General features: G+C 36.9%; 2 protein-coding genes across 3 annotated transcripts; both read left to right on the forward strand.

Moving 5' to 3' along the window:
- The first annotated feature begins 253 nt into the window (after positions 1 to 253).
- rdh5 (retinol dehydrogenase 5 (11-cis/9-cis)) lies at positions 254 to 4,696 on the forward strand. 2 transcript variants are annotated; one of them, XM_026166342.1, is made up of 6 exons: positions 254 to 688; positions 1,901 to 1,986; positions 2,122 to 2,444; positions 2,569 to 2,827; positions 3,656 to 3,819; positions 4,192 to 4,696. In XM_026166342.1, exons 2-6 carry the CDS (start codon positions 1,955 to 1,957, stop codon positions 4,410 to 4,412), a joined length of 999 nt encoding a protein of 332 aa, XP_026022127.1. In that variant the 5' UTR covers positions 254 to 688; positions 1,901 to 1,954; the 3' UTR covers positions 4,413 to 4,696. The 2 variants fall into 2 exon arrangements, with proteins under 2 accessions (XP_026022127.1, XP_026022128.1); XM_026166343.1 differs by having other exon boundaries at positions 1,904 to 1,986.
- A 2,630-nt stretch (positions 4,697 to 7,326) lies between these two features.
- Positions 7,327 to 19,399, forward strand: gls2b (glutaminase 2b (liver, mitochondrial)). Its single transcript, XM_026166908.1, has 19 exons — positions 7,327 to 7,381; positions 7,504 to 7,678; positions 8,027 to 8,126; positions 8,246 to 8,367; positions 11,009 to 11,138; positions 11,363 to 11,442; positions 11,974 to 12,137; positions 13,629 to 13,687; positions 14,178 to 14,210; positions 14,324 to 14,382; positions 14,841 to 14,907; positions 15,539 to 15,589; positions 15,680 to 15,856; positions 15,972 to 16,103; positions 16,590 to 16,682; positions 16,771 to 16,832; positions 17,216 to 17,292; positions 18,191 to 18,254; positions 18,462 to 19,399. The coding sequence occupies exons 1-19, from the start codon at positions 7,345 to 7,347 to the stop codon at positions 18,616 to 18,618; spliced, it is 1,839 nt and encodes a 612-aa protein (XP_026022693.1). The 5' UTR covers positions 7,327 to 7,344; the 3' UTR covers positions 18,619 to 19,399.
- Positions 19,400 to 24,784: the final 5,385 nt, after the last annotated feature.

Raw genomic sequence — 24,784 nt, forward strand, 5'->3', positions numbered from 1 at the left:
TAAGGTGCTTGGACAGTTTGTGGAATGTGTGACGTGTCAGTGAGTGTGGCTTGTGAGTTCACTAATCGTATTACAGGCAAGAAATTTACCACACGAGACTGCTCTTAATCTAATTTTAATGTAAAAAAAAAAAAAGGTTGGATGTATTTGTTCTTTTTCCACCGGCCCAAAAATTACGCAGGTCATAGAGACTGTTAAAAGAGTACTGTATGAGCTTTATTACTGATATAACTGTCAGGTGAACTGAGGCAGTCACAGATTGTACTCATGCTTGGTCCTACAGGATTATCACAATTTGTATAAATACTCTTAAAACACAAAGTATTCATGCCGCTATAAACTAGGAACCTTCAGGCTTTGAAAATATATACTGTATACACTTTGTGGTGCACCATTTGAAAGGACCTGACGTAACATGTTAAAATGTCTTTAAGAAGATCTTGAAATCCAAGTGCACGTCACAGAAAAGGGTTTTTGTTTGTTTCGTTCCCACCACCTTTTTTTTAAACACACCAACCAAATGGTTACACGTTGCTGGATTACCAGTAGCGGGCTAGTCTAAAGGGATAAACAACAGGGATAAAGCTTCTGTCCAACCAGCTGAACTAAGACAGGAGAATAACCAGAAAGGGAACGGGAAGAGGAGCGACAACGTGTGGAGCGCCATCACTTCCCAAAAGATAAAAAGGTAGGACAACACAGTTTTGTGTTTTACTCACCACTTCAGTTTAATCAAAGAAAGTAATTAGTTTAAATGTGAATATTAAAAACTCAAGATATGCAGAAATGGACTTTTGAGTTTTATCTGATTATAAATTTACACTGATTGAGATTTAAACAGTTATTAGCAAATTTAGTAAACCACATGTCATAAAAAACAAGAAAACATTTTAGAAATCTGTCAAAAACCAGTTAAAAACAAAAAAGATATGTTGTCATTTGCTATTAGGCTAATAGCAAACTGATTTCATGGTTTTGTACCCAAATTTGAAATGGAACACTAGAGAAGTCCCTGAGAAGTCACAAAATTAATCAAGCATTTAGCATTCAGTTGGAAAATTACTGTAATTTGGCATCAAAAATAATAATGTGGTTTATTTTTTTTTTCTGCTTTTTTTGTAAAACAGCAAATTTGAACATTTGTGGTTAACCAAAATAATTATATTCTAGCATTAAAAATATCATTACGGTGAAAGAGCTTGTACACACTGGTGGAATAACGATTACAGAAACATAAGAAATCAATTTGGTAATTACCAATATTGTTAATTTAGGGCAGCTGTAGCATAAACCTTGCACTGACATCTCTCTCTTTCTGAGAGAGTGTTCTGGTTCAGAAAATGTAATTATAACTCTACTTGCTAACTTAATTTATCCCAAATGTAACAAGATTTTAACAAGTATTAGTTTTTCCACACAATAAATATTTTGGATACCTTAAGCCACAGAAGTTTTTTTGTTACAATAATAAGCCTGCAGACTAATTAGTTTTCAGCAATCCCAAGCAGATCCGTTACGGGTATTAAAATTATGCTTCAAAAACATGTCTTCGTCCCCCCCACTCACTGGGTTTTACTCCATCACAAATGCCTTTTCTTTCTTCCTTAAGAGTATTATCCAAAGATTTATCACATGCCCAGAGCAGCCAAAGCAGTTTTGCATTAGGGGCACCCTTCAATTATGGCTCTCACTGAACAAATTCATTGTGTCAAATAGCTGTCAAAAAGATGAAATAAAACAATATAAAGCTTCAATAAAAACCTAATTATTGTGGAATTGAGACAAAATCGGTTTTGCAACATTCCTGAAACGTATCAATGTATTTCTGATTTACATTCTCTTCTCTGAAAACTGTATTTGAGAGCTTCCCATGTCAGTACATACTAACATGTTATTTCAGCAGGCATCAAGTTCTCACAGTGACTGAAAAACTACTTCTAGTCCTGAAGACATCATGGATACACAGTTTGTGTATGACCTTTTAGGGTAAGAAATACCAAAACTAAACTTTGACTTCTTGATTTCTTTGCTACCTGTAGTCATACCTTACCATACTCACGGATGCAGATGTGACAGTCAAATACTTAACATTCTTATTACATATTATTTGATCTCTTTTAGGGAAAATGCTTGGTTATACATTTCTGCTACCTTCATTGTGTTGTGGATTGTCGGGTGGCTCTACAGAGACAGCTTGGAGATTGAGGATTTCAAAAATAAGTATGTCTTTGTTACTGGCTGTGACACGGGGTTTGGAAACCTGCTGTGTAAGAAACTGGATCGTAAAGGTTTCCGTGTACTAGCTGGCTGTCTCACAGAAAAGGGAGCTGATGATCTGAAAAGAGTGGCAGGGCCTTATCTGAAGACTGTCCTGCTGGATGTGACCAGTCAGGATAGCATTGAAAAAGCAATGGAGTGGACCAAGCAAGAGGTTGGCGATAAGGGTGAGAGATGATTTCCTACAGTTACATATACGATTGTAGGACATTATTAGATCACACAAGGCAAGCCTGTAAACAAAACACAACATCATGTTTTCCTTGTTTTGTCTTTTTATTTGCTTTGTAGGACTTTGGGGTCTTGTGAACAATGCTGGACGTTCATTACCCATGGGTCCATCCGAGTGGATGAAAGTGGAGGATTTCCACAGCACACTGAAAGTAAACATGAATGGAGTGATTGCCATGACAATGACCTTCCTGCCCCTCATCAAACAGGCTCGTGGTCGTATTGTAAATGTAGCATCAGTGCTTGGTAGAGTGGCAGCAAATGGTGGTGGATACTGCATTTCCAAGTTTGCAGTAGAATCTTTCTCTGACTGCCTCAGGTAAGACTCATTTAAAGGGCTGCTGCAACCATATATATTAGCTTAAGGACCCAGTTGGTACTCGTTTCTTATTTAGAAAGACAGACAGTGTATCATAATTAGAAAGTTAGCATGGGTGATACAGTTTTATTACATTTTCAGTGATAAAAAAGACCATCAGTAAATTACAGAGTGCACTAAAAATGCACACCATCTAACCAATTGTACAAATAGACCTAATTTGGCCACAGCGTGCCTCAGAGAAGGATTTTTGGTTCTGAGGCCAAACGGGGGGAAATGTTTGTTGCCCTCACTGACTCACATAGCTACATTAACTCTCTTTTTCTGCCAGGTAGTTGATTATGTTTTCATTAATGACAATGAAAAGCTTGCAGCCTGTGTTATAGAGCTAGCACTGAAACCATCTAAATCTATAAACCTGAATATTAGTTGGTAAGTGGAAACTCAAGACTTTACTAATGTTCAGTAGGTCATTCAACAGTATTTGATAGTAATAGAATACAATGTATCAGTTATAAACAATTGATAAGAACTCATTTGCACTCTCAGAAAATCAAGAAAGCCCGCACTGTAAGGGAATACTAATGACAAGTAGAGATTTTTAGACTCATTTTTTGGCTTAAATGCAGATGGCCAATCCATTTGGCCATTTGATTGGCCTTTCTACCAATCCAAATATTTTTATTAATATCTCACAAATAAATTGTAAAGCAGATATAAAGCAGGACATGTGTGAATGGTGACCTGTTAGAAAGTGGTGCTCAAAATTAGATGAGGTTTTGTTATTGCTATGAAAAAGCAACACACAGAGCATATCTGTGTTTCCAGGAGAGACATCCACTACTTTGGAATTAAGGTATGTATCGTTGAGCCCGGGTTTTTCAAGACTGCAGTAACGAGCCTCGAACCCATTGAGAGGGAGCTCCATCGCCTGTGGAACCAACTCAGCCCTGAAGTAAAGGCCAGCTATGGAGACAAATACCTTGATAAATGTAAGTACAATGGGCCGTGGACCATCTGAAGCATTTTATTGATGCAGAATAGGTCAATTGTGTCACATTCTTACTGATTTTTTTTTTACTCGTTTTTGTTTGTTTGTTTGTTTTTTGCTTTGATACACTAGGAATGAAATGTAACTGTTAATTTTAGATATAAAAAGTCACCTATTGAGAAGTGACTTCCAAGATTCATACATAACATGTTAATCCAAAAATATCTTTGCGTGCTTTTAAAAAAAATGAAGTATAAAAATAAATCATTGAACATCAGATAAGAATGAAGGATTCTTGGAAATTGCAAGTTTACTGTGGCTTAAAAAAATCACAAATTACTCTCTGGTCACGATACATAATTCTCTTTTTAAGATGTCAATATACAGCGTTTGATCATGAATGCCGTCTGCGACTCTGACCTCACTAAAGTGACCAACTGCATGGAGCACGCTCTCTCTGCTGCCTACCCTCGCACCAGATACAGTGCTGGCTGGGATGCCAAGCTTGTCTGGATCCCCCTCTCTTACATGCCTTCCTTTGTAGTTGATATTGCACTGAAGCTCGTGCTTCCACGTCCTTCAAAGAGCGTCTGATTTGGGATGACCTACTTTATGTCATTTTGACGCAATAAGGAGGCTGACATTAAAAAAGTTTTTTTTTCTTGATCTATTTTCCTTATCAGAGTTGGCCATGCGATGATAATACGACAACTTTAGAAATTACTGTTATTATATTTATAAGTGTATACCATAGAAAAGTCTTTTTCCTCTGTAATGTCTCTTTGACACTTCTAGACAACACAAAAATACTCATACAGTTTACCGTATGCACATTATTCTGTTTGTTGGGTGTTTTAACGCTATTATTTAATGTGCTTGTTATGGATGTTGTTCACCATGGAAGCCTAAATAAAGAACATTTTAATATTAAGAAACTGTGTTTGTCAGAATGCAAGGATGGGCATGCTGCTGAAACGGGAGTGAGAACGGGCTGCATACAGAAAGAAAATAAATAAAGCTTTGCTCTGAAACAATGTCTACAGGCTGAGCTACAGTTATGGGCAACATGAACACGGCAGTTAAATGAGAAGAAATATGCATATATGAAGACTCATGTACTGTACAGTGGGGCAAAAAAGTATTTAGTCAGCCACCGATTGTGCAAGTTCCCCCACCTAAAATTATGACAGAGGTCAGTAATTTGCACCAGAGGTACACTTCAACTGTGAGAGACAGATTGTGAAAAAAAAAAATCCATGAATTCACATGGTAGGATTTGTAAAAAATTTATTCATAAATTAGGGTGGAAAATAAGTATTTGGTCACCTCAAACAAGGAAAATCTCTGGCTCTCACAGACCTGTAACGTCTTCTGTAAGAAGCTTTTCTGTCCCCCACTCGTTACCTGTATGAATGGCACCTGTTTGAACTCATCATCTGTATAAAAGACACCTGTCCACAGCCTCAAACAGTCAGACTCCAAACTCCGCCATGGCCAAGACCAAAGAGCTTTCGAAGGACACCAGGAAAAGTATTGTAGACCTGCACCAGACTGGGAAGAGTGAATCTACAATAGGCAAGCAGCTTGGTGTGAAAAACCAACTGTGGGAGCAATCATTAGAAAATGGAAGACATACAAGACCACTGATAATCTCCCTCGATCTGGGGCTCCACGCAAGATCTCATCCCGTGGGGTCAAAATGATCATGAGAACGGTGAGCAAAGATCCCAGAACCACACGGGGGGACCTGGTGAATGACCTGCAGAGAGCTGGGACCAAAGTAACAAAGGTCACCATCAGTAACACACTACAACAGCAGGGAATCAAATCCCGCAGTGCCAGACGTGTTCCGCTGCTGAAGCCAGTGCATGTCCAGGCCCGTCTGAAGTTTGCCAGAGAGCACATGGATGATACAGCAGAGGATTGGGAGAATGTCATGTGGTCAGATGAAACCAAAGTAGAACTTTTTGGTATAAACTCAACTCGTCGTGTTTGGAGGAAGAAGAATACTGAGTTGCATCCCAAGAACACCATACCTACTGTGAAGCATGGGGGTGGAAACATCATGCTATGGGGCTGTTTTTCTGCCAAGGGGACAGGACGACTGATCCGTGTTAAGGACAGAATGAATGGGGCCATGTATCGTGAGATTTTGAGCCAAAACCTCCTTCCATCAGTGAGAACTTTGAAGATGAAACGAGGCTGGGTCTTCCAACATGACAATGATCCAAAACACACCGCCCGGGCAACAAAGGAGTGGCTCCGTAAGAAGCATTTGAAAGTCCTGGAGTGGCCTAGCCAGTCTCCAGACCTCAACCCCATAGAAAATCTGTGGCGGGAGTTGAAAGTCCGTGTTGCTCGGCGACAGCCCCAAAACATCACTGCTCTCGAGAAGATCTGCATGGAGGAATGGGCCAAAATACCAGCTACTGTGTGTGCAAACCTGGTAAAGACCTATAGTAAACGTTTGACCTCTGTTATTGCCAACAAAGGTTATGTTACAAAGTATTGAGTTGTATTTTTGTTATTGACCAAATACTTATTTTCCACCCTGATTTACCAATAAATTCTTTACAAATCCTACCATGTGGATTCATGGATTTTTTTTTTTTCACATTCTGTCTCTCACAGTTGAAGTGTACCTCTGGTGCAAATTACTGACCTCTGTCATCATTTTAGGTGGGGGAACTTGCACAATCGGTGGCTGACTAAATACTTTTTTGCCCCACTGTATGTGTGTGATTGTCGTGTTTTTAAGTTGTGTATGACTGTATTATTGTTGGCTCTTTAAACATTATTTTATATTATTTTGTATACTTTCTAAATGCAGTTCAGTAGCTCCGGGACATTTTCAACTGACAGAGATGGAATTAATTACCATGATGGAGGGACATTATTACTGTTTTATGTTTTTTAATGCAAAGAAGCAGATAGAGTGAGTCATCTGAAACACTAGAAGAAACAAGAAAAAAAAAAATGTTTCGTCAGAACTGGGTTCAGTATTCTGGCACATTGCTAGCCAACTATAAATGTACACCACATTACATTCAAACCTACTGACTGGAAAATCCACCAGGTGGTGCTAAAACATCGCATGAAAGTTTCAGAACTAAAGTGCTTAAAATTGCCGTACTATAAACATTAGATTTTTTTCCCCATAATGTTGCAAAAGCAGTTAAGTAATGCGTAAAATATTAATATTTCTTTCTTATGCGCGTTTTAATACTCCAACAGCTTTGGAGTTTCAGATTGGGAAATTTATTTCTAGCTTCTGACCGGCTCCTGTGCAGACTCTGCTGCTTTCAAATGCTCCTTGTAAAACTTTAACCACGCTTCAAACGAGTATTTGTGGAGTTGTGGGTTGTGACACATTCTAGGCTGTTTTAATAATATAAACCTGTTTCTTGTTGTGCTGTTTAAGTAGTCGAGATCTCTATATATTTTAAGTTAAATGTTTTTTTCCAAGTAAATGAACTGTACTTGTAAAGGGCTTGTAAAAAAAACAGTCCCACCTTTCCGATGACACATGAAGGTAACAAAACTTCAACTTCAGCCTAAAGCTGGTGAGTCAACGACCTCGCACGATCAGCTGGCGTCCAGCTCAGAAAATAACAGCAAGGTTATCTGTGTTGATTTCATCCTGAACGAACTATCGCGAAGGCTTTATTTGTGCCGTTTGTCGCAGCCATGCATTTCCTGAACGCGCTGCGCCTGTCAAACTCTGCTCAACTGATGGTCAAAAGTACAGATGTGGCGAAGAAGGTTTTCATCGTGCAACCAGCATGCTGTTTGGGCACGAAATCAATAACTCAGTTTCAGAGACGATCCCCTGCACTACGAGATCGTTTGCATCTGAAAATGTAAGTATGTGTGTGCTAAACTGGTGAGAATCAGCACCTTCTTACTGGTGTGAATTCGTTTAAACAGAACGCCTCCACACTAACTATTATCTGCCATATGCTGGTATATAATTATTTGTGCATAAGCAGTTGTTTTCTGTGTTATGGGCACAGAGAAACTATAGGAGGAAGAGAACAGTCACCATATGGACCTCCATATAGGTGGTTATGTCTGTGTGTGCAGCATGTGTAGGCTATAAAAGCAATCTTGTCTTTTATTTGTTGTTGTTGTTGTGTTTTTTTTAAGGGAATCCAACACTTCTTTTGATTGTTTTCCTCTTTTCAAGAGTGTGCTCTTCACTTCACCAGGAATATGCATTCAAAGCCATCTGGTTCCGGAGTGGAAAACATGCTTTTCTACACCATCACAGAGGGAAAAGAGCAAGTGCCCATCTCATACTTTACAGCAGTAAGCAGACATCATCTGTACATTACTTTATATGCACTGTTGCTACTGAATATATACTATCCTATTAATTGTACATACTTTGTGCAATGACATTAATGCTGACAACTTCTTATTTGCAGGCACTGAAAAAAAATGGCCTTCACCCATCCGATCCTCGCCTTAAAGACTGCATGGAGAAGCTCCGAGAGGCCGTGAAGGAATCTGTTGGCGAGGTGATGATGGACAAAGACCTTTTCCACAGGTGACAAGCGGTTTCTCAAGGCTAAGAAAATTTATGTCAATAGCACCTCTAAAGCACACAGGCAGTTCAAAATGATTGGGAAATGAGTCAGTTAATCATTCTTTAATTAAACTAAAAAGAATCCAGTCTGACCAAAACTTAATTTAATTAAAGAATTTCTTTTGTATTTTCCTGCAATTTGGTTCTGGAGCAATTTGGGGGCCATGGTCTTGTATATACAGGTTTACTGCCAGGGCGTTATGAATATAACTATATACTGTGATTAGAAAGCCTGTGCCTTTCCTACTGACAAGAGAACAGTCAACTCCACTGTAGTAGACCATGATAACCCCCATATCTTGTAAATTTTACAAATGCAAACTGTTTAAAAGACAACCTCTATCTTCTACTGAAGTCCAACCAGTAGAAGATAGAGGAAAGTCTGGATAATTATTTTATATCACTTTGATTTTAAGTAGGCCTAACCATTGAAATTCTCTTTTCTAACGATGTAAAAAAAAGTTTAACTACACATTTAATCTCTGAGAATAATGTCAGAAAAAAGTGGAATTACACAGTAAGTCCTTGATTTTCCATATGACATAGTAATGGTGGTGTAGTAGATGAAATAATTGAAAGAAATCTTTCACAAGACAGGAAACAAGAATTTCTGGTAGCTAATTGCTCAGACTGTCCTGCAATAACAAAACAGAAAGTTTCTCTTAATTCACAGAGAATGCTCTTTTCTTGTGGATTCACTGTAAAGTCAGTATTAAAAAACAGGAACTTTTCTCTTATTTAAATATTCATATATTTTTTAATTACTGTGGTGTAATATAAATTGTGACGGGGGAGGTCTTTAAAAGCATAAAATGCTGCAAAACCTATTAAAATACAGTTAAAAATGCAAACATTTATAACCCCTTCACGTTTTCCAAAGCTGTCCATTATGCCGATTCTGGCCCCTGGGCCTTAAGTTTTATACCCATGGTCTAGCTGGAAATGTGTGCACTTTTTAACTTAATAAACAAAGCATTTTACAATTAGGACACAGAGATCAGATCAGTAACCCTGTGGTTATTGGACAGAGAGCCTGAGCCACAGCTGCCTCTGTCTACAGAGTGTGATTCAATTTGGAAAAATGGTTTACATTGCTGGTAAACGCTTTATGTCTTTGATCACTACAAATCAAATGAGGCTAAGTTTCATTGCATTAGGGTTATTTACACTCAGTACGTCGACCCTCGCGGTGAACTTCCTGTAAGTGCTGACATTTAACTGTTAGTCCTGCGGCTGCTGGAGATATAGTTTTGCTCCCTTTTTTTAGTTTTTTTTGTTGTTTTGGTTATTTCATTGTGTTTTGTTTTTTATTATTAATATTATTTCTTATGCCACTCTGTGAAACCAATGCAGTCTGTGGATAAGCCCATGATTTGTCATTTGTGTGTCAGTTTAGCAAGTCAGAAATCAAGTTAAGAAAATGGCACACAGAATAACTTTTAGCAAACTCTAAAGGGCAACAGTGGCCAAGAAAAATGGATCTAATGCGGCAGTTGACAGGAAATTTAACTTTACATTTCTCCCACAATTATTGTTGTTTTTTTGTGGGACTTAATCTTCGTTACACTATCCCTCAGAGAGGGCTATCTTAGCTGTGACAGTCCATGGTGTTTTGTTTTCCATGCATGAGGAAGCAGGTGCAGGCATGAGACCAAACTATTTTTAGCCTGACCTTCCACTAACAATCCATTTTAGTACAGGATTTGTTGTATGTGATGTTATGCGTAATTGTTTCTCTCTTCTTTTGTCTTCCACGTACTTTATGTTCAGTCATTCAGACAGGTTTAAGAATGATAAGGCGGAACTATAGAATGTAGAAGAAGTCGGAACTAAATGGACAACATTTTATGCAATTTTTAAGGCTTCTGGTGTCACAAATTGTGCGCATACAGATTTTTTCTTTATAAATAATAAATTGAAAAACTGATACACTGTATAATGTAATGCAAATACGTACAGGTATAGCTTAAGAATGTTAGATTTATCATACAGTAATAAATTCACACACATTGTAATGTCATAATTAAATACATGCATTTCATCAAGATCCATCCCAAACATGGATGTGTGAAAGTCGGTGTCAGGACATGTCAGTTTTATTTACTGTCGTTTTGATCAAAGGAACAGCTTCTCACACTTAATGAAAACTGACAGCTGCTGGCTTCCACTTACTCTAGAGGCTACACACACACACACACACTCGTGTGTGTACTCCTATCCTTGTGGGGACATCTACTTGACATAATGCTTTTCTTTCCCTAGCCCCGTACCCTAACACTAGCCATCAAAAATAAATGCCTAACCCTAACCCTTAACCGGACCGTGCACCAGAGCTTTATGAAAAGAAAACTAAACAAAACTCTCTTAATACCTAACCATAACCCAATTGTATCTCTTTAACTAAAACCGCATTTTGAATCTGAAATGCCTTCAGACTTGTGGGGACCGGGCTATTGGTCCCCACAAGTATAGTAAACTTCCATTCTTTGGTCCCCACAAAGATGTCTAAACAGGTACACAAACAACACACACACGCAATGAAAGTATTTTCTTTTTATTTAGGGCTCTTGAGTAATTCTGCATTATGCTGTTTTTGTCTTAGATGTGTAGGAGGAAACATTGTTCTGCTAATCCAGGCCTTCAGGAAGAAGTTTATCATCCCTGAGTTTGACCTGTTTGTACAGAAAATAAATGAAATCTACGAAAAAGTGCAGAAGCAAAGTGATGGGAAGGTAAACTTTTCCTAATTTAGTTTTCCATGCTATGATGGTTTATTTGCTGCGTAAAGCTTTCTCCTAATTCATCCTGCTGCCCCAATATCTGCACACATTAAACATAATACTTGATGAGTAAATAAGGAATCTCTTCTACTACATTAACATTAGTTCTAACAATTACTTCTGAATGAGCATTACTTCTGTCTTAACTTGAACTGTGTTTCTCATTGTGACTGCAGGTTGCAGACTACATTCCCCAACTGGCTAAATTCAGCCCAGAGCTATGGGGTGTGTCTTTGTGTACAGTTGACGGACAGAGGTAGGAACTAAACATTTGAATAAATGAAATGAGAGTCTTTTATGAGATTTGTAGAGATTTATAGAGCTATTTTATTCATATATTATGAGATTCCTCATTAGATTGTGATTTCCCAGCTATCACTGAATGACAGCTGGAAACAAAGATTCTTCTTGTCTAGTGTGTAACTAGATTTATTTGATTTGACATATTCTTTGTAAGACAATTTCATGTGAAAAAAATTTGCAGAACATCAGCCTAATGTTTTGCTGTACCTTTGTTTTATTTTTGTCCAATTTTGAGTCACAGACTTACTGATACACATTTCTGTAATCAAAATATAATTTTTAGTTCCAGTCTTATAATCTTCATACACAGTGCATTTGCTACAGATTTCAGAAGGTGAATCAAATATAAATGAGCGTTCTCTCAGTCTCTACTTAAACATAGTTCATACTTTTTTTTAAAGTGATACTGCACATTCAGTATGACTGTCACTTTATTTTCAAGATTGTGTAGGCTCTAAAGGTCTATTCTGTTTTCTTTTTGCAGGCACTCAGTAGGCCACACCAAACAGCCGTTTTGCCTGCAGTCCTGCGTGAAGCCCCTGCAGTATGCCATTGCCGTACATGAGTCAGAAACTGAGAAGGTTCACCGCTATGTTGGCATGGAGCCCAGTGGACTCAAGTTCAATGTGCTTTCACTTGATGATGAAGGTATGTAAAGCCTCATTACCTCCGATTGGATTATAAAAATCTATCAATGCAATCAGTGCGCGGAAATGACACCTGAAGTTCAAAGAAATCTAGTTATGAGGCATCTAGCACAGCACATAACATGTATCTTAGTTTCCTTTTACTCCTGCACAAGTGCTAAACTGACTGGATGAACAATGTCTTCGTCCAGATGAAACCCGAATTTATATTCTCATAATAATTTTATCATAATGTTTCTTTATTCTTCTGCTTAATATCAAGGAAGAAATCTAGCTGTGTTACTCTGACACAGAATTTAGGTCCTTCACAACTGTCACTGACACTGGTTTCCTTCTCTGAGAAATACTGTGAAATTCAGGCCATTTCCGTTCCACCGAGTCAAATTTTACACCAGTAATAATTAATGAAATGTAATAAACTGATTAGTTGCTATTTTGGTAACAAGGTAGTGTTTGTAATTGTTTTTCAGTTAAAAAAAAAGAACAAATATTTATTGGTTGCCCTTTTCAAAAAAAAAAAATTGGTAACACAATATACATTTAAAGACATTTTGTAAATTTGTTTTTGCAGTACTTTTTTGGTACAAATATTATTCTGTTATTCAGATTATATTTCATGCACATTAGGAATTTTGTCAGGACCCTTTTTTTAAAATATGCACTCGTGGTCAGAAATTTACATATACCCATCATGAGCATGTATGTTTGGTGGTAATTTCAGGAATTTTAATGATTTCTTTGACCTCTTCTTTTGGAAGAGGTGGAATGATTGTACAGCTTTATTTTGGAAAATATGAAAATATTTTATTAAAAAAAGAATTCGGTGCACAAATTTGAATATACTTTGTAATTTCTCTAATCTAAAAAGGTTAAAAAGTATACATACAGGCCCAAATTAAATTTTTTAAATAACTGTTGTTGAAGCTTCTACAGTGCCTTTTAACCTGACAACGCCAAGCCCTATTAGCTTTGTTAGTAAGCTACAAGTGGTATTGTAGTCTCTTTTTGCCAGCATAAAAAGAATTTGTTTGACACTCATTGGGTTGAACATTAGCATTGAACTCTGCTAAGAATAGTGGTCAAAAATCCAGTCCTCCCAGTAGCATGTTGATGGTGACCAAAAGCATCTGGTTGAGGTGCAATTTGTTAAGAGTGGGGGCAGCATGCATGTTTGAACCTGCATATATATTTTTGATGTTGTTTGAATTAGAGAAAATCCACAATAATTGCAATCTTGTGTACCCAATTCTTGTTTTTTTTTTACATAATTGAAGATGTTTGCTGTACAATCATTCTACCCTGGAAAAACAGCAGTGCAAAGAAATCATTAAAATCCCCAAATTACTATAACAAGTGTATATAAACTTCAGACCACAACTCTTATGTTGATTCACATATTATAGAGATTGATTTCAGTCCTTTGTACAAAATCATTATTTCATAAAGAATTTGTCTTCAACCCTGTGTCTTATCTTACTGTCCCGTCTCATAGATAAGCCCCATAATCCCATGGTCAATGCTGGAGCCATTTTGATCAGCTCTCTTATCAAGGTAGACAGATAAACACTTATCACTCTCTTTTTAGTGAAAGACTGTGGCAGCAAAAGGTTAGTTGCAGATTTTATATATTTTTGAAGCTCAAATCTCTTAAATAAAGAAATTAATATTAAAATATGCACTAACTAACTGTGTTTACCCTGCTGTTGAGTAAGACTCTTGCAGCAATGGTACTTTGCAGTAGAAAGTTATGCACTCAATTTAAAAACAACTTAATGCATCAGATGTTTTACTGCATGAAAATTTGTGATGTTCTATAGCATATTTAATGTTTGCCTTAAAGTTGGACCACTTGGTTTATGATCATTACCTGCTCTTCTCTTACTGCTGATAATAGGATACTAAATCATGCAATCAGTAACACATTCGTGTTTTTATACTGTGCAATTGGTACCAGCTTCTGAATGCAGGAGCTGAGTGAATGTGGCAATTATACTCAGTACTGTTTGTTTTTACACAAGCAAGCGACTCTCCTTGTTTTCAGCCTCACTCAAATAAGGCAGAAAAGTTTGACTATGTAAGTAATGTACCTCCAGTTTTCTACTCTGTTTAGACCATGAATATAAAAATGTAGGCTTATTATTTTGGTGCTCAGAGGTATGCTGAAAAAGCACAGATGTTTTTTTCCAGGTTATGGAGTTTGTGAAAAAGATGGCTGGCCAAGAATATGTAGGATTCAGCAATGCCACGTGAGTGCATTTCAAAATAGAGTTGGAGTATTTTGTATTTATTTGCCTCCATTTAGCACAAGCATGAGTGAAAACCCATATGGAAAAGATATATATATATAAATCTTATAAAGTTTGTATCTGTCTTGTGTGAAACTTGTATGAAAAGCATACAAGAGTGAAAACACATATAAGATCCCTTGGAAAATTATATAATGAAACTTGTATGTTTTGTATACTTACTAAAAAAATATATGAAAGTAATGAGAAAGTGGCCACTTTCATGAGTAAATCATGTAAGCCTTATATGATTTATATATGATTTACTCATGAAAGTGGCCACTTTCATGAGTAAATCATATATGTTTTTACTATTTCTTTTCCATATGGGAAGACTTACTGTGTTATGGGTTTAGTCCACTACCTATTGCATTATTGATGTTTTTTTTATATTGATTTCTGCTCTTTCTTTGTCTCAGGTTCCAGTCAGAAAAAGAAACAGGTGACAGGAATTTTGCCATTGGATACTACATGAAAGAGAAGAAGGTCAGTTTCAGAAAAAACATTTCCTAAAGCTCACATATATGAATTTAAAAGTTTCAACTTGATAGTACTTATCTTTTAGTAATTAAAAACAATCAAAATTAATCATCCATGATTTAATTATGAAAGTAATGACTAATTGATCAACTGAGTGTCTCATTGAGGTTTGCAGACAAGTTAGCACTAACCAAATGACATTAACTTGTTTGCCATTTTATGATGTGTGACAATCATGGTGACAATGAAGGATCAAATGAATAAGGCCTGTAGGACACAAATCAGAAGCCAGCCAGAAACCTCCAAGAACTACTGATTTTTCCTTAGCAATGGTCGTATTACTTTTAATATGTTGGACAACTCAAGCAATGTCCGCATGAGGTCATGTTAGAAACTCAATAGATGACACACATGACAAGGAAAAGCTAACATTTAAAACCTAAATACTGTATTTTTATCCATTTTAACCTATTATAAAATGTATATTTTGATCAGGTACTCAGCAGTCATATTCCACATTTATAATAAGGTTTTTATATTATTTAATTTTCATGAAACCAAATTGCCAAGTTTCAGATAAATATTCTGCTTACTTTGGTCAATCAGATACTCATGATGATAATATTTCACTCACCAGTGTTTTCCTCTGGGAGCAGATATGATCGATGCCCTTGACTTCTACTTCCAGGTAAAATGTCAATAAAAAGAGTCTTTTGCAGCCTTTTATTTATGAAAAATGATTCAGTAGTTTCAATAATAAACTGACTATTCCTCTCAGCTTTGCTCCATTGAGGTAACCTGTGAGTCAGGAAGCATCATGGCTGCCACTCTGGCCAATGGGGGAATTTGCCCAATTACAGGCGAGCGTGTCCTGAGTACTGAGGCTGTGCGAAACACCCTGAGCCTCATGCACTCCTGTGGCATGTATGACTTCTCCGGCCAGATGGCTTTTCATGTGAGTAACAGCAGGATGTGATGGAAAAAGCACTTCACTGTGTCACAACAAAAATAGGAATAATCTCATTACCTAGAACAAATGGCACATTCAGCCTCTCGTTCTCATCTCACAGGTGGGCTTGCCTGCAAAATCAGGAGTATCCGGTGCAATTCTGTTGGTGATCCCCAATGTGATGGGAGTGATGTGCTGGTCTCCTCCACTGGACAGGGTTGGAAACAGTGTCCGAGGAATACACTTCTGTCAGGCAAGAAAATAGTTTCTGTTTTATTATATTTAGACCACTTATGTTTTGTTTTTTCACGTTAATGTTTTAATTTGAATTTTTAATGCAAGTAGAACATCCTGGCCTTTCTAATATTTTTCTCGTGTTTAAATTGGCTCTGAAGTTGTCAATACTTCAGGCCTTACGGTAGAAGCTTTAATTTTTTAAAAGATGATGATGATTACAGTAATAACCAGTTTAGTTTGATAAATAATTTGCAGTCATTACACTATCGACATCGTCTTAAAGCCAGAAGCCTGGCTTCGACTAATACCATAAATATTCCCCCAGAATGTGTCTGTAGTTGCTTTACAGAGTGCAAAATGTCTAATAAACCTGACTTATTCTGTGGCTGTTATATTCTGTTTTTTTAATATTTAATTATTTTTTTTTGACAGAACAAAACAGAATAAATAATTTTTTTGTTCCCCCCCTAAAGATTAAATCATACTGTTTTTGTTTTCTTAGGAACTTGTGTCAGTGTTCAATTTTCACAATTACGACAACTTGAGGCACTTTGTAAAGAAACAGGACCCTCGCAGACAGGATGGAGATGACAGGGTGAGTTGCTCGTATTTTGTTTGGTACTGTATGTAATATGCGCTGTGCTCTAAGCCTCCATGTTTATGGCTCTGTGGTGTTTTTGCAGAACAAGTCTGTTTTCAACTTGTTGTTTGCTGCCTACAGTGGAGATGTATCGGCACTGAGAAGGTAGATAATCGAGACTCCTGATTTTGTCTGTCCTCTATAAAACATTTCCCTCACAATGTCTAAAACAGGCCCTGGATCAAATTACCTCAACAATGTTTATTACTAGTAAGGTGTAGTGAACAAAATGACCTTTTATACCTAGTACAGAATCAGAGCATAGAGTATAAGACCAATAAGAGTTCTCTTTTTCTTTTTCTTTTTTAATAAGACAAGTGTGGAATCCACAATTTGTTTCAGGGAGGAGATACAAATCTCTTTGGGGTTGCATCAGTAAAGGCAGCTAGTGAAAAAATCTGCCAAATCAAACATGCAGGGCTACCCGCTGCGGCGACCCTTTGTGAATAATGGAGCACTTGAAAGTAGCTGACTGATTTGTTTTGCAGATTTGCACTTTCTTCCATGGACATGGACCTCAAAGACTATGATTTTCGAACAGCGCTTCATGTTGCTGCAGCTGAGGGTAAGCGTCATAAGTTCAGGCTAATTTTACACTTATTCGGTCATTTTTTTATTTACTTATTTATTTTTAAATTAATGACTTCAAAACAAGTGCAGTTAGCTTAAGTCATCATCTGAGATCAAACTAATCATGACTTTGATCCAAACAACATACATTTAAAGTTTTGCTACAACACAAAAGTTTGTCATAGATGTTTAAGAAAACTTGGTGTAATTGTAAGATAACAGATGCAGAAAGTTGCAGATTTCAGTTTTAATGATGATTGGTTGGTATAGCAGATAAAAACAACCTTTATTACCTATCCACTGTCTTCTCTCAGTTAAAAGAATGGTGTCTGTTCACTCTGTCATTTCTTTTCATTGCTGACTGATACAAAAATACTTAAACTTGTTAAATCGTTTGTTTTGATGCTCACAGCAGTAATTAGCGCAAAGTTTTCACTTTGTTTATTCTCATGATTAACAGTAGAGGTTCAGTACCTCTGGCTCACATTATATAAGCCACTAATGAACCAGCTCATAAACCCTTACAGAGCACCATATGGTAGATTATTTGTCTTCTGTTGCAATGTTAGTTTATTCACAGCACAGATTTAATACTCCGCTGCCACGACTACAGCAGTAACGTTTTTCTTGAAAAGAGCCTCGTAAGCAAACTATTTGTTTCGAGGATTAACATGGAAGTAACAGCAGTTTTCTTCCAAAAGGGAAAAGGCAAAGATTCCTAAATGCCATTCTGAGCTGGATTCCAATAGAAGGAATTAGTAATTACATATTTATTGTTTTTTGTTTTTACTTTAGCAGATTTTCTTCTCCATTTCTAATTCTGTGGTGCTACTAGATTAATTTGTCAATGGTGACAATTTGGTTTTTTTGCTTTTTAAAAATTATATTCTTAGGTCACATGGATGTAGTAAAATTCCTCACTGAAACCTGCAAAGTTGATCCATTTGTAGAAGACAGGTGAGATAAATACCTTGTATATAATTCTAATTATAATCAATTGATTACATTAACCCTGTACTGTCATACTACTTCATTGTAAAGAGCCTTTTTCCATCAACTAAACTTTTCCAATTATTTATCAGCACACGATGTTAATACCACAGTTTGTATACTCTTGGATTTTGTCATCCATAGTTTTATGAATTGCCTCTCCATCACTTGCAGGTGGGGGAATCTACCGGTCGATGATGCCATGCAATTTGGGCATGACGAGCTAGTGACGGTGCTCAAAGATTACCAGCAAGAGTGCAAGCAGCAGGAAAAGAAGCAGAGTGAAGCTGTGCATCCCCAGAAGCTTGACACCATTGACGGCATGGTGTGATAGCTAAAATGAAGTTCTGAAATTGTAATACATCAGGGCATTTGTGCAATTTTCCAAGTTTAGAAATATGGGTGTCCATTTGTAGCACGAAACATGAGTGACGCACAAACAACAGAATATAACTGTCATGGAGCTTTATGAAAGATTTTCTTCAAATTCGAGTCAGGTGAAAATTTTATTGTTTAGCATTTCCTTTTTGTGATTTTGAGTCTTTTTGTTAGAAACACTAGGTAAGTAGGTTGGTGCCACCCATGTAATTTTGAGTTTGTTTTGAGTTGAGGTTTAGGGTCTTTCCCTCTTGTTTTTGCTTTTCTAGGATAATAGCTCAGCTAAGTTTTGGTTTTGTCTTTTTGGTGGGTTTTTTTTGGCACAACCTAATTGTCCCTTTCTCCCCCACATTTGTTGTTTGAGTCTGGGTTATTTATTTTGTGAGAGCGCTGCCATTAAACCTTTTTCATAACACCTGTACCGAGTTTCTGGAGTTGTTGTGTTATCCCCTCCTGCCCTCGAGGAGACGCAACAATTGCATTTTTAGAACACTACAGTCCGTATAGCATTTCTATTCTATAATGTATATATGTGTGAGGTTCACTTGATTGATATCTCTGTCAAAGTGCAACCGAGTACAATGTAGTGCCACACAAAGGGAAATTGATGCCACCTGACTCAAAGTTACATGGATTTCAGCAGCAGGTGACAGGGTGTAAACGATTTTTGATGACAGGAAGGTGCTTGTTGTTTTTGTTCTATAAAGGATTTTCCCTCCTTTGCCTTGTCTGAATGTTGTGTGACACTCGTCTTTTTTACTCCCAGTCAAACCAACTATCAAACTCAGCGTATTTAAATTATTTGAAATCCATACCATAAACACAATGACATAATATCACAGTTATAACACATAGTGGCCAACTTAATGTTAATTTATTATGTATATGTTTATACCTTGACTTGGGAAAACTGCATGTTTTTTACTGTAAAAAAAAGAGACAATGAGTGTCTCAGTGTGGTACTTTATGATCTCCAGCCTCATAATAAATTAGGTTCCAAAAACTAAATGATGTGAAAGGTTTGGCATTAAAGCCATGTATGCCACCCATAGCTTGATTTTATTTTGATTTTATTAAGCTAGTCAGTGCTTCATAGTGTGACAAATTTGATATTAAATATTTTGCAGCACCGAGTAAATCAACTGAATACATGATGAAAAAGCAGCAGGAGTGTGTGTTTTGCATAATCAAGATATTTCAATGAAAACAAATGGAACAAGTAATGTAATAAGAACTATTTAGCGAGATATAACAAATGTGCACCACATTATTTTAACCATATAAAGACTGTACCATGAAATAATTGCCAAAAAAATCACATTTTCTGAAACAGGATTGTGTATTTAACCTTCTGAAAAATGTAATAAATAAATAAATACAAATGTGCATATATGAGCTTATATTGCATATATGAGCTTTAATTTACACTATTTTTGTTAAATCCAGTATTTTTGTGCAATTTCTTGCTTAGAAGTCACACTTTTAAGTCTTTAAGAGTCTTTAAGACTCACAAAAACTCATAACAAATATGATACCCTTGACATTACAGGGTTGACTTCCCTCTCCTTACCAATGCTTTATTTATAAATGTAGAGTTAATAATTTTTGACAGATTGTACCTTTAATTTCATGCATATGATATAATAGACTGTAGCCACAGAGCACAAATGCTTCATTTTTTCTTTAATCCATCAGATGGCACTATGTGCCTGTCCAACATGTGTCCGTGTTGTCTGCAAACTGGTCAACCTACAGTATCAGTTGTTATCAGGTGGAACAGTGTGCCTTAGATTTGTGGAGAGAACGAGCACTGCTGAGCAATAAAGAGCTTATATAAGATTAAGCTGACGTTCAGAGAGACTAGTGCCGCCTGAAGAGACTATGGTGGTCCTGACAGGATCTTGAACCCATTCCACTAAAGAAATAAACAGAAACAGACATTTAGACAACAAATATGCAGTGCAATATTTTCTACACATTTTACTTGCTCTTTAAATGGATTTATTTTAGTCTCTTAGACCAATATTTCTCTTTTTTATTTTGGAAAGTGAGCAAATATGTCACAACTGTATCCAGCACTTTGAATGATTTACAAAGAAAATCTACACCACCCAGTCGATTAGGTGCAGCTCTTGATTTGAACGCTTTACTGTGTGTAGACTGGTGCTCTTCATTTTCTCAAAAGCATTCAATAAAATCGATTGTTGGCAATTGCTACCTTGTCGAAGCCTGTGGTTTTTTCTACCTTAAGAAGACAACTGGTGAGGTATCAATGTGTGTCTTCTGAAAAGACAAACACATTTGTATTGCTTTCCACAATGATTAAAATTTTGGACTCTGGACAGTTCGTGACTCAGATAAATTGGACCTGCTTATTAATGTCGTAGACAAGTGTTCATTTTTTTAATGATTTGAACTTTTTGGCATGAAGGAGGTTTAATGAAGCCAGAAATATAAAAGCTGACTTTAATGAGTTGGCACAGGGATGTGTGTGAATCCCACAAGGATGTTAGGATTTTCTCAAGTTGACAAGGTTGTTCTGCCATTCAGCCATTGCCTTCTGGAGATTAGGTTTCAGAGAATGCATTTGCAGCAGTGAGATTAAAGGTGGTAATAGCAAAATACCTGAATCAGATCAGTTGCTATTACATTTAATTTTAATACTTATAGTTCCAGTAGAATGATTCCTACTAGCATTCGTGTTTGACTTAATTTTCTTCTATTGTAACTTCAAGTTGTAATTTACATTCCCTTTTTGGTTTCTAATAAAATCATAGTGAATCTATCAATATTTCAGCATCAGTAGCATATATATAAATATATATATAAGTTTCTGTAGCATATGAGTGGGTCACACATGTGGGTCAAACAGACTTTACCAACAACTGTGTTTGTACTGTCATGGTTCATCAGTGGCTGCCCTGGCATGCTGTTCTTACTATGTTCACCAGGGAGGCGTCTGTTCTTCTGTGTTCTTCTGATTCTCACACCTGCGCACACACACCTGCGGCTCATCATTGCTGATGGATCCTGACAGTATTTAAGGCCGTGTTGGAGTAGTGTTCCTCACTGGATTGTTGTACTTACTTCTGTTAGTGTAGCCTGGCTCGCGTTTGTACTTCCCTGTGGTCCCTGGTGCTTCTTCTGACCTCTGTGTCCATCTACCTGTATAGATTGCCCTGGACCTGACCAGAATGAGAGTGGGTCACGGTGTTGGATTGGACGGTGTGTGTATCATGTTCTGGACTCTACGAAGAGGTGCTTGACGTGTGTTTCCCTGACCCTCTCTTGGAATCCCCGGAACACTGTCGCTCTGTATATGTAAATATTTCACTGGTGTTGTATATAAATCCCCTTTTGACTGCACAGTTCAGAGTCCTGCCATTGAGCCCTGCTTCAGTAACAGTGACATGTAGCAACAGTCAGTGAGATGACTCATGAGAACATAACACAAAGTTTGTATTCACAGTAGCTTACCCCTGACAGTGTGTTAAATTGAGAGGTGAACATTCTTCATCACAAGAATGTGATTAATCAAGCGCAAAAAATGATGAATATGTGTAATTAGCGAACTGTTTTTCATTAACATGAGGAACGTAACCCTCTTGCAGAGGTATTACAGATACGCTGACCTTTGGAATTAGTTCCACCAACTGAGAAAATGGTTAAAAAATGTTATGCATTAATTCTGTGTTGATTAACTTGTGTATTAATTTCTAATATGTTTGCTAATCTTGTCCACATATCACAAAGAGATGTGCACAGATTTTTAAATATTCACAGAGGCATGAAAGCATTTCTGTTAAAGAATTGGGGATTTATGAAACATTAGACAACACAAATCTAAATAGACTTTAAAAAGTGCATTAAGCTAAAACTTAATCACCAATTTACCTTTAGTATTATATATAATATAATGCAATTATAGAAAGAAACCCATACAAAAACCACAGGATAACCTTTTGAGCTTGTAACAACAGAAACAGACAGTCTTGTTCTGGTCTTCTGAAGTTTTCAACCACATCACACAGGCAGCACATTAAAATCATCCATGTGTCAGCTCACGTCACTCGTTCAGTTCGGGCTTGCACACCAGCAGTTCTTCCACAGTTGCACAACTATTAGGTTCATGGTTGGTGATACATCTGGATTGTCAAACTCTTCTACTGGGACATCTGGACATCTACACTTTTAGTGGTAGTTGTCATGAAGCCATTGCCATTATGATGCAATACTTACAGCTTATAGCTTTTCACATTTAAGCTGCAGTTTGCTGCAGTCTCCCTCACTCATTCTTTCTCCACAGACAAGTTGATATATTCTGTACACAAGCAGTGTTTACTGAATCCATGAGCGGTCAAAGATGAAAAAATTACATTTTGTGTGTGTATGCCGGTGTTTCTGAGAGCACCTGTTTATAGGCACCTTCAGGCCTGGTGGGTGTGGCCCTGCCAGGCGGTTGGCCACACCTGAAGACCATCACACAGCTGATCAAGCTTTGTAGGAGGAGCTACTTAAGAATGCGTTGGAGATCTCTCCGACGGATCATTGCGTGGTAAATAGTGAATAACTATAAGTGAGCTGAAGAAAGGAATAAACAGCTGGAACAGGAAAACAAAGTCATGACAGTAGTTTGAAGTAGAAAGAAAAATGAAGGACTGCAAAAAAAAAAAGCAACTGGAGGAGAAATTTAAAGCCTTGGAGCAGAAGTATAAATTACTGGAGGAAAACCAAAAAATGGTAGAGGAGAAAGAGAGAAAAAAGAGAAACACAAAGAGTTGAAGATGAGAAATGTATTATGAATTGATGCAGATGTCAGGAGGACAGAAACACAAAAATACTGCATGAGAGGATAATCAGCTGACCTTTCAACTGCAAGTTAGGTTTGTTGACTGACATGGATTTTAATTTTTCACATTAAAGAATAGAGTTGCGAACACACTCTGTACATGCTAGACGAAAAAGAGTTTGTCTTTATCTCAGTGAGTCTGTCTATACAAATAATCTTCTTTTCCTTGTAATTAACTGAGTATCATAGAGATGGAGGTGAAGCTCTTTGGATTTAAATCTGTTGAAGCTGCATTTGGAACATGAAGAACACTTATCGTTTGCAGTATGTCAGAAAGGGACAACTTGATTATCCAAATGCAGAGCTCAAAGAAGGATTGTCAGTTAGACAAAAATTGTATTATTTTAAAAGGAAGTTTAAAGAGGGTGCTCATGAGGCTTTGGCACATTGGATGAGCTGAGCTGAGCTGATTGCTGGAGTATGGAGATAAGAATGTAGCTCCAGGCTGAACAGGTTTAACTGAAGTACAGTATAGCATGTAGTGTGTAGCTGATAATGCTGGCACAGTGCCATAAGAATACTCTGAGACACATAAAGAAAAGACTGTGAAGTAAAAAGTAAAAAATATTCAAGAAGTGAATGATGGTTTTATTTAAATTATAACTGGAGCTTGAATCTTAATCAAGCAGTCCTTCAATTTATTTATAAGCACATTTTAAAAAAAACACACAGGTTGACCAAAGTGCTGTACATAGTAAAAAAAAAAAAAAATAGAGAGTAAAAATGTGTTTTCAGATGGGTTTTAAAAATGTCAAGTGTTGGAGAGATCCTCAGGCATGTAAATGGATTGCCCACAGATGCATAATCAGAGCACCAAGTCAATACACACCTATAACAGAAATAAACCAAATAAGGCCAGTGTTGGGAAGGTTACTTTTAAAATGTATTCCACTACAGATTACAGAATACATGCCCCAAAATGTATTTTGTAACGTATTCCGTTACGTTACTTAGTGAGAGTAACGTATTCTGAATACTTTGGATTACTTAATATATTATCATGCTTTTTACAACTACATGAATGTACTATTGCTGTGTGATTTATTAGTATTACTGAAGGTTATTGGCCATAGCAATACTGACTACATTTTTAAATCTTAATATAAAATGTGTAACAGTAGGGTGGACATTACGTAAGGCTGCACTTATGCAGCGATCTCTTATAGAAAACTATTCCGCGTGTATATAAAACAGGTCCACAGCTCCGAACCGTAAAGGCGTGAAACCGTAAAGGGTCCTCTGGCTACATCACTGTCAGAGGCCATAGGTA

The sequence above is a fragment of the Astatotilapia calliptera genome, chromosome 5, assembly GCF_900246225.1.
Source record: "Astatotilapia calliptera chromosome 5, fAstCal1.2, whole genome shotgun sequence".
NCBI lineage: Eukaryota > Metazoa > Chordata > Actinopteri > Cichliformes > Cichlidae > Astatotilapia > Astatotilapia calliptera.

Bases quoted from the DNA above. Each gene is read 5' to 3' on its own strand.
- gls2b (XM_026166908.1), top strand. From the start codon at position 7,345: ATGAAGGTAACAAAACTTCAACTTCAGCCTAAAGCTG. The intron at 14,908-15,538 runs GTCAGTTTCAGA...TTCACTCACCAG, and splicing joins ACTACATGAAAGAGAAGAAG to TGTTTTCCTCTGGGAGCAGA. The intron at 15,590-15,679 runs GTAAAATGTCAA...TATTCCTCTCAG, and splicing joins CCCTTGACTTCTACTTCCAG to CTTTGCTCCATTGAGGTAAC.
- rdh5 (XM_026166342.1), top strand. From the start codon at position 1,955: ATGGATACACAGTTTGTGTATGACCTTTTAGG. The intron at 2,445-2,568 runs GTGAGAGATGAT...TTTGCTTTGTAG, and splicing joins GCAAGAGGTTGGCGATAAGG to GACTTTGGGGTCTTGTGAAC. The intron at 2,828-3,655 runs GTAAGACTCATT...CTGTGTTTCCAG, and splicing joins TCTTTCTCTGACTGCCTCAG to GAGAGACATCCACTACTTTG.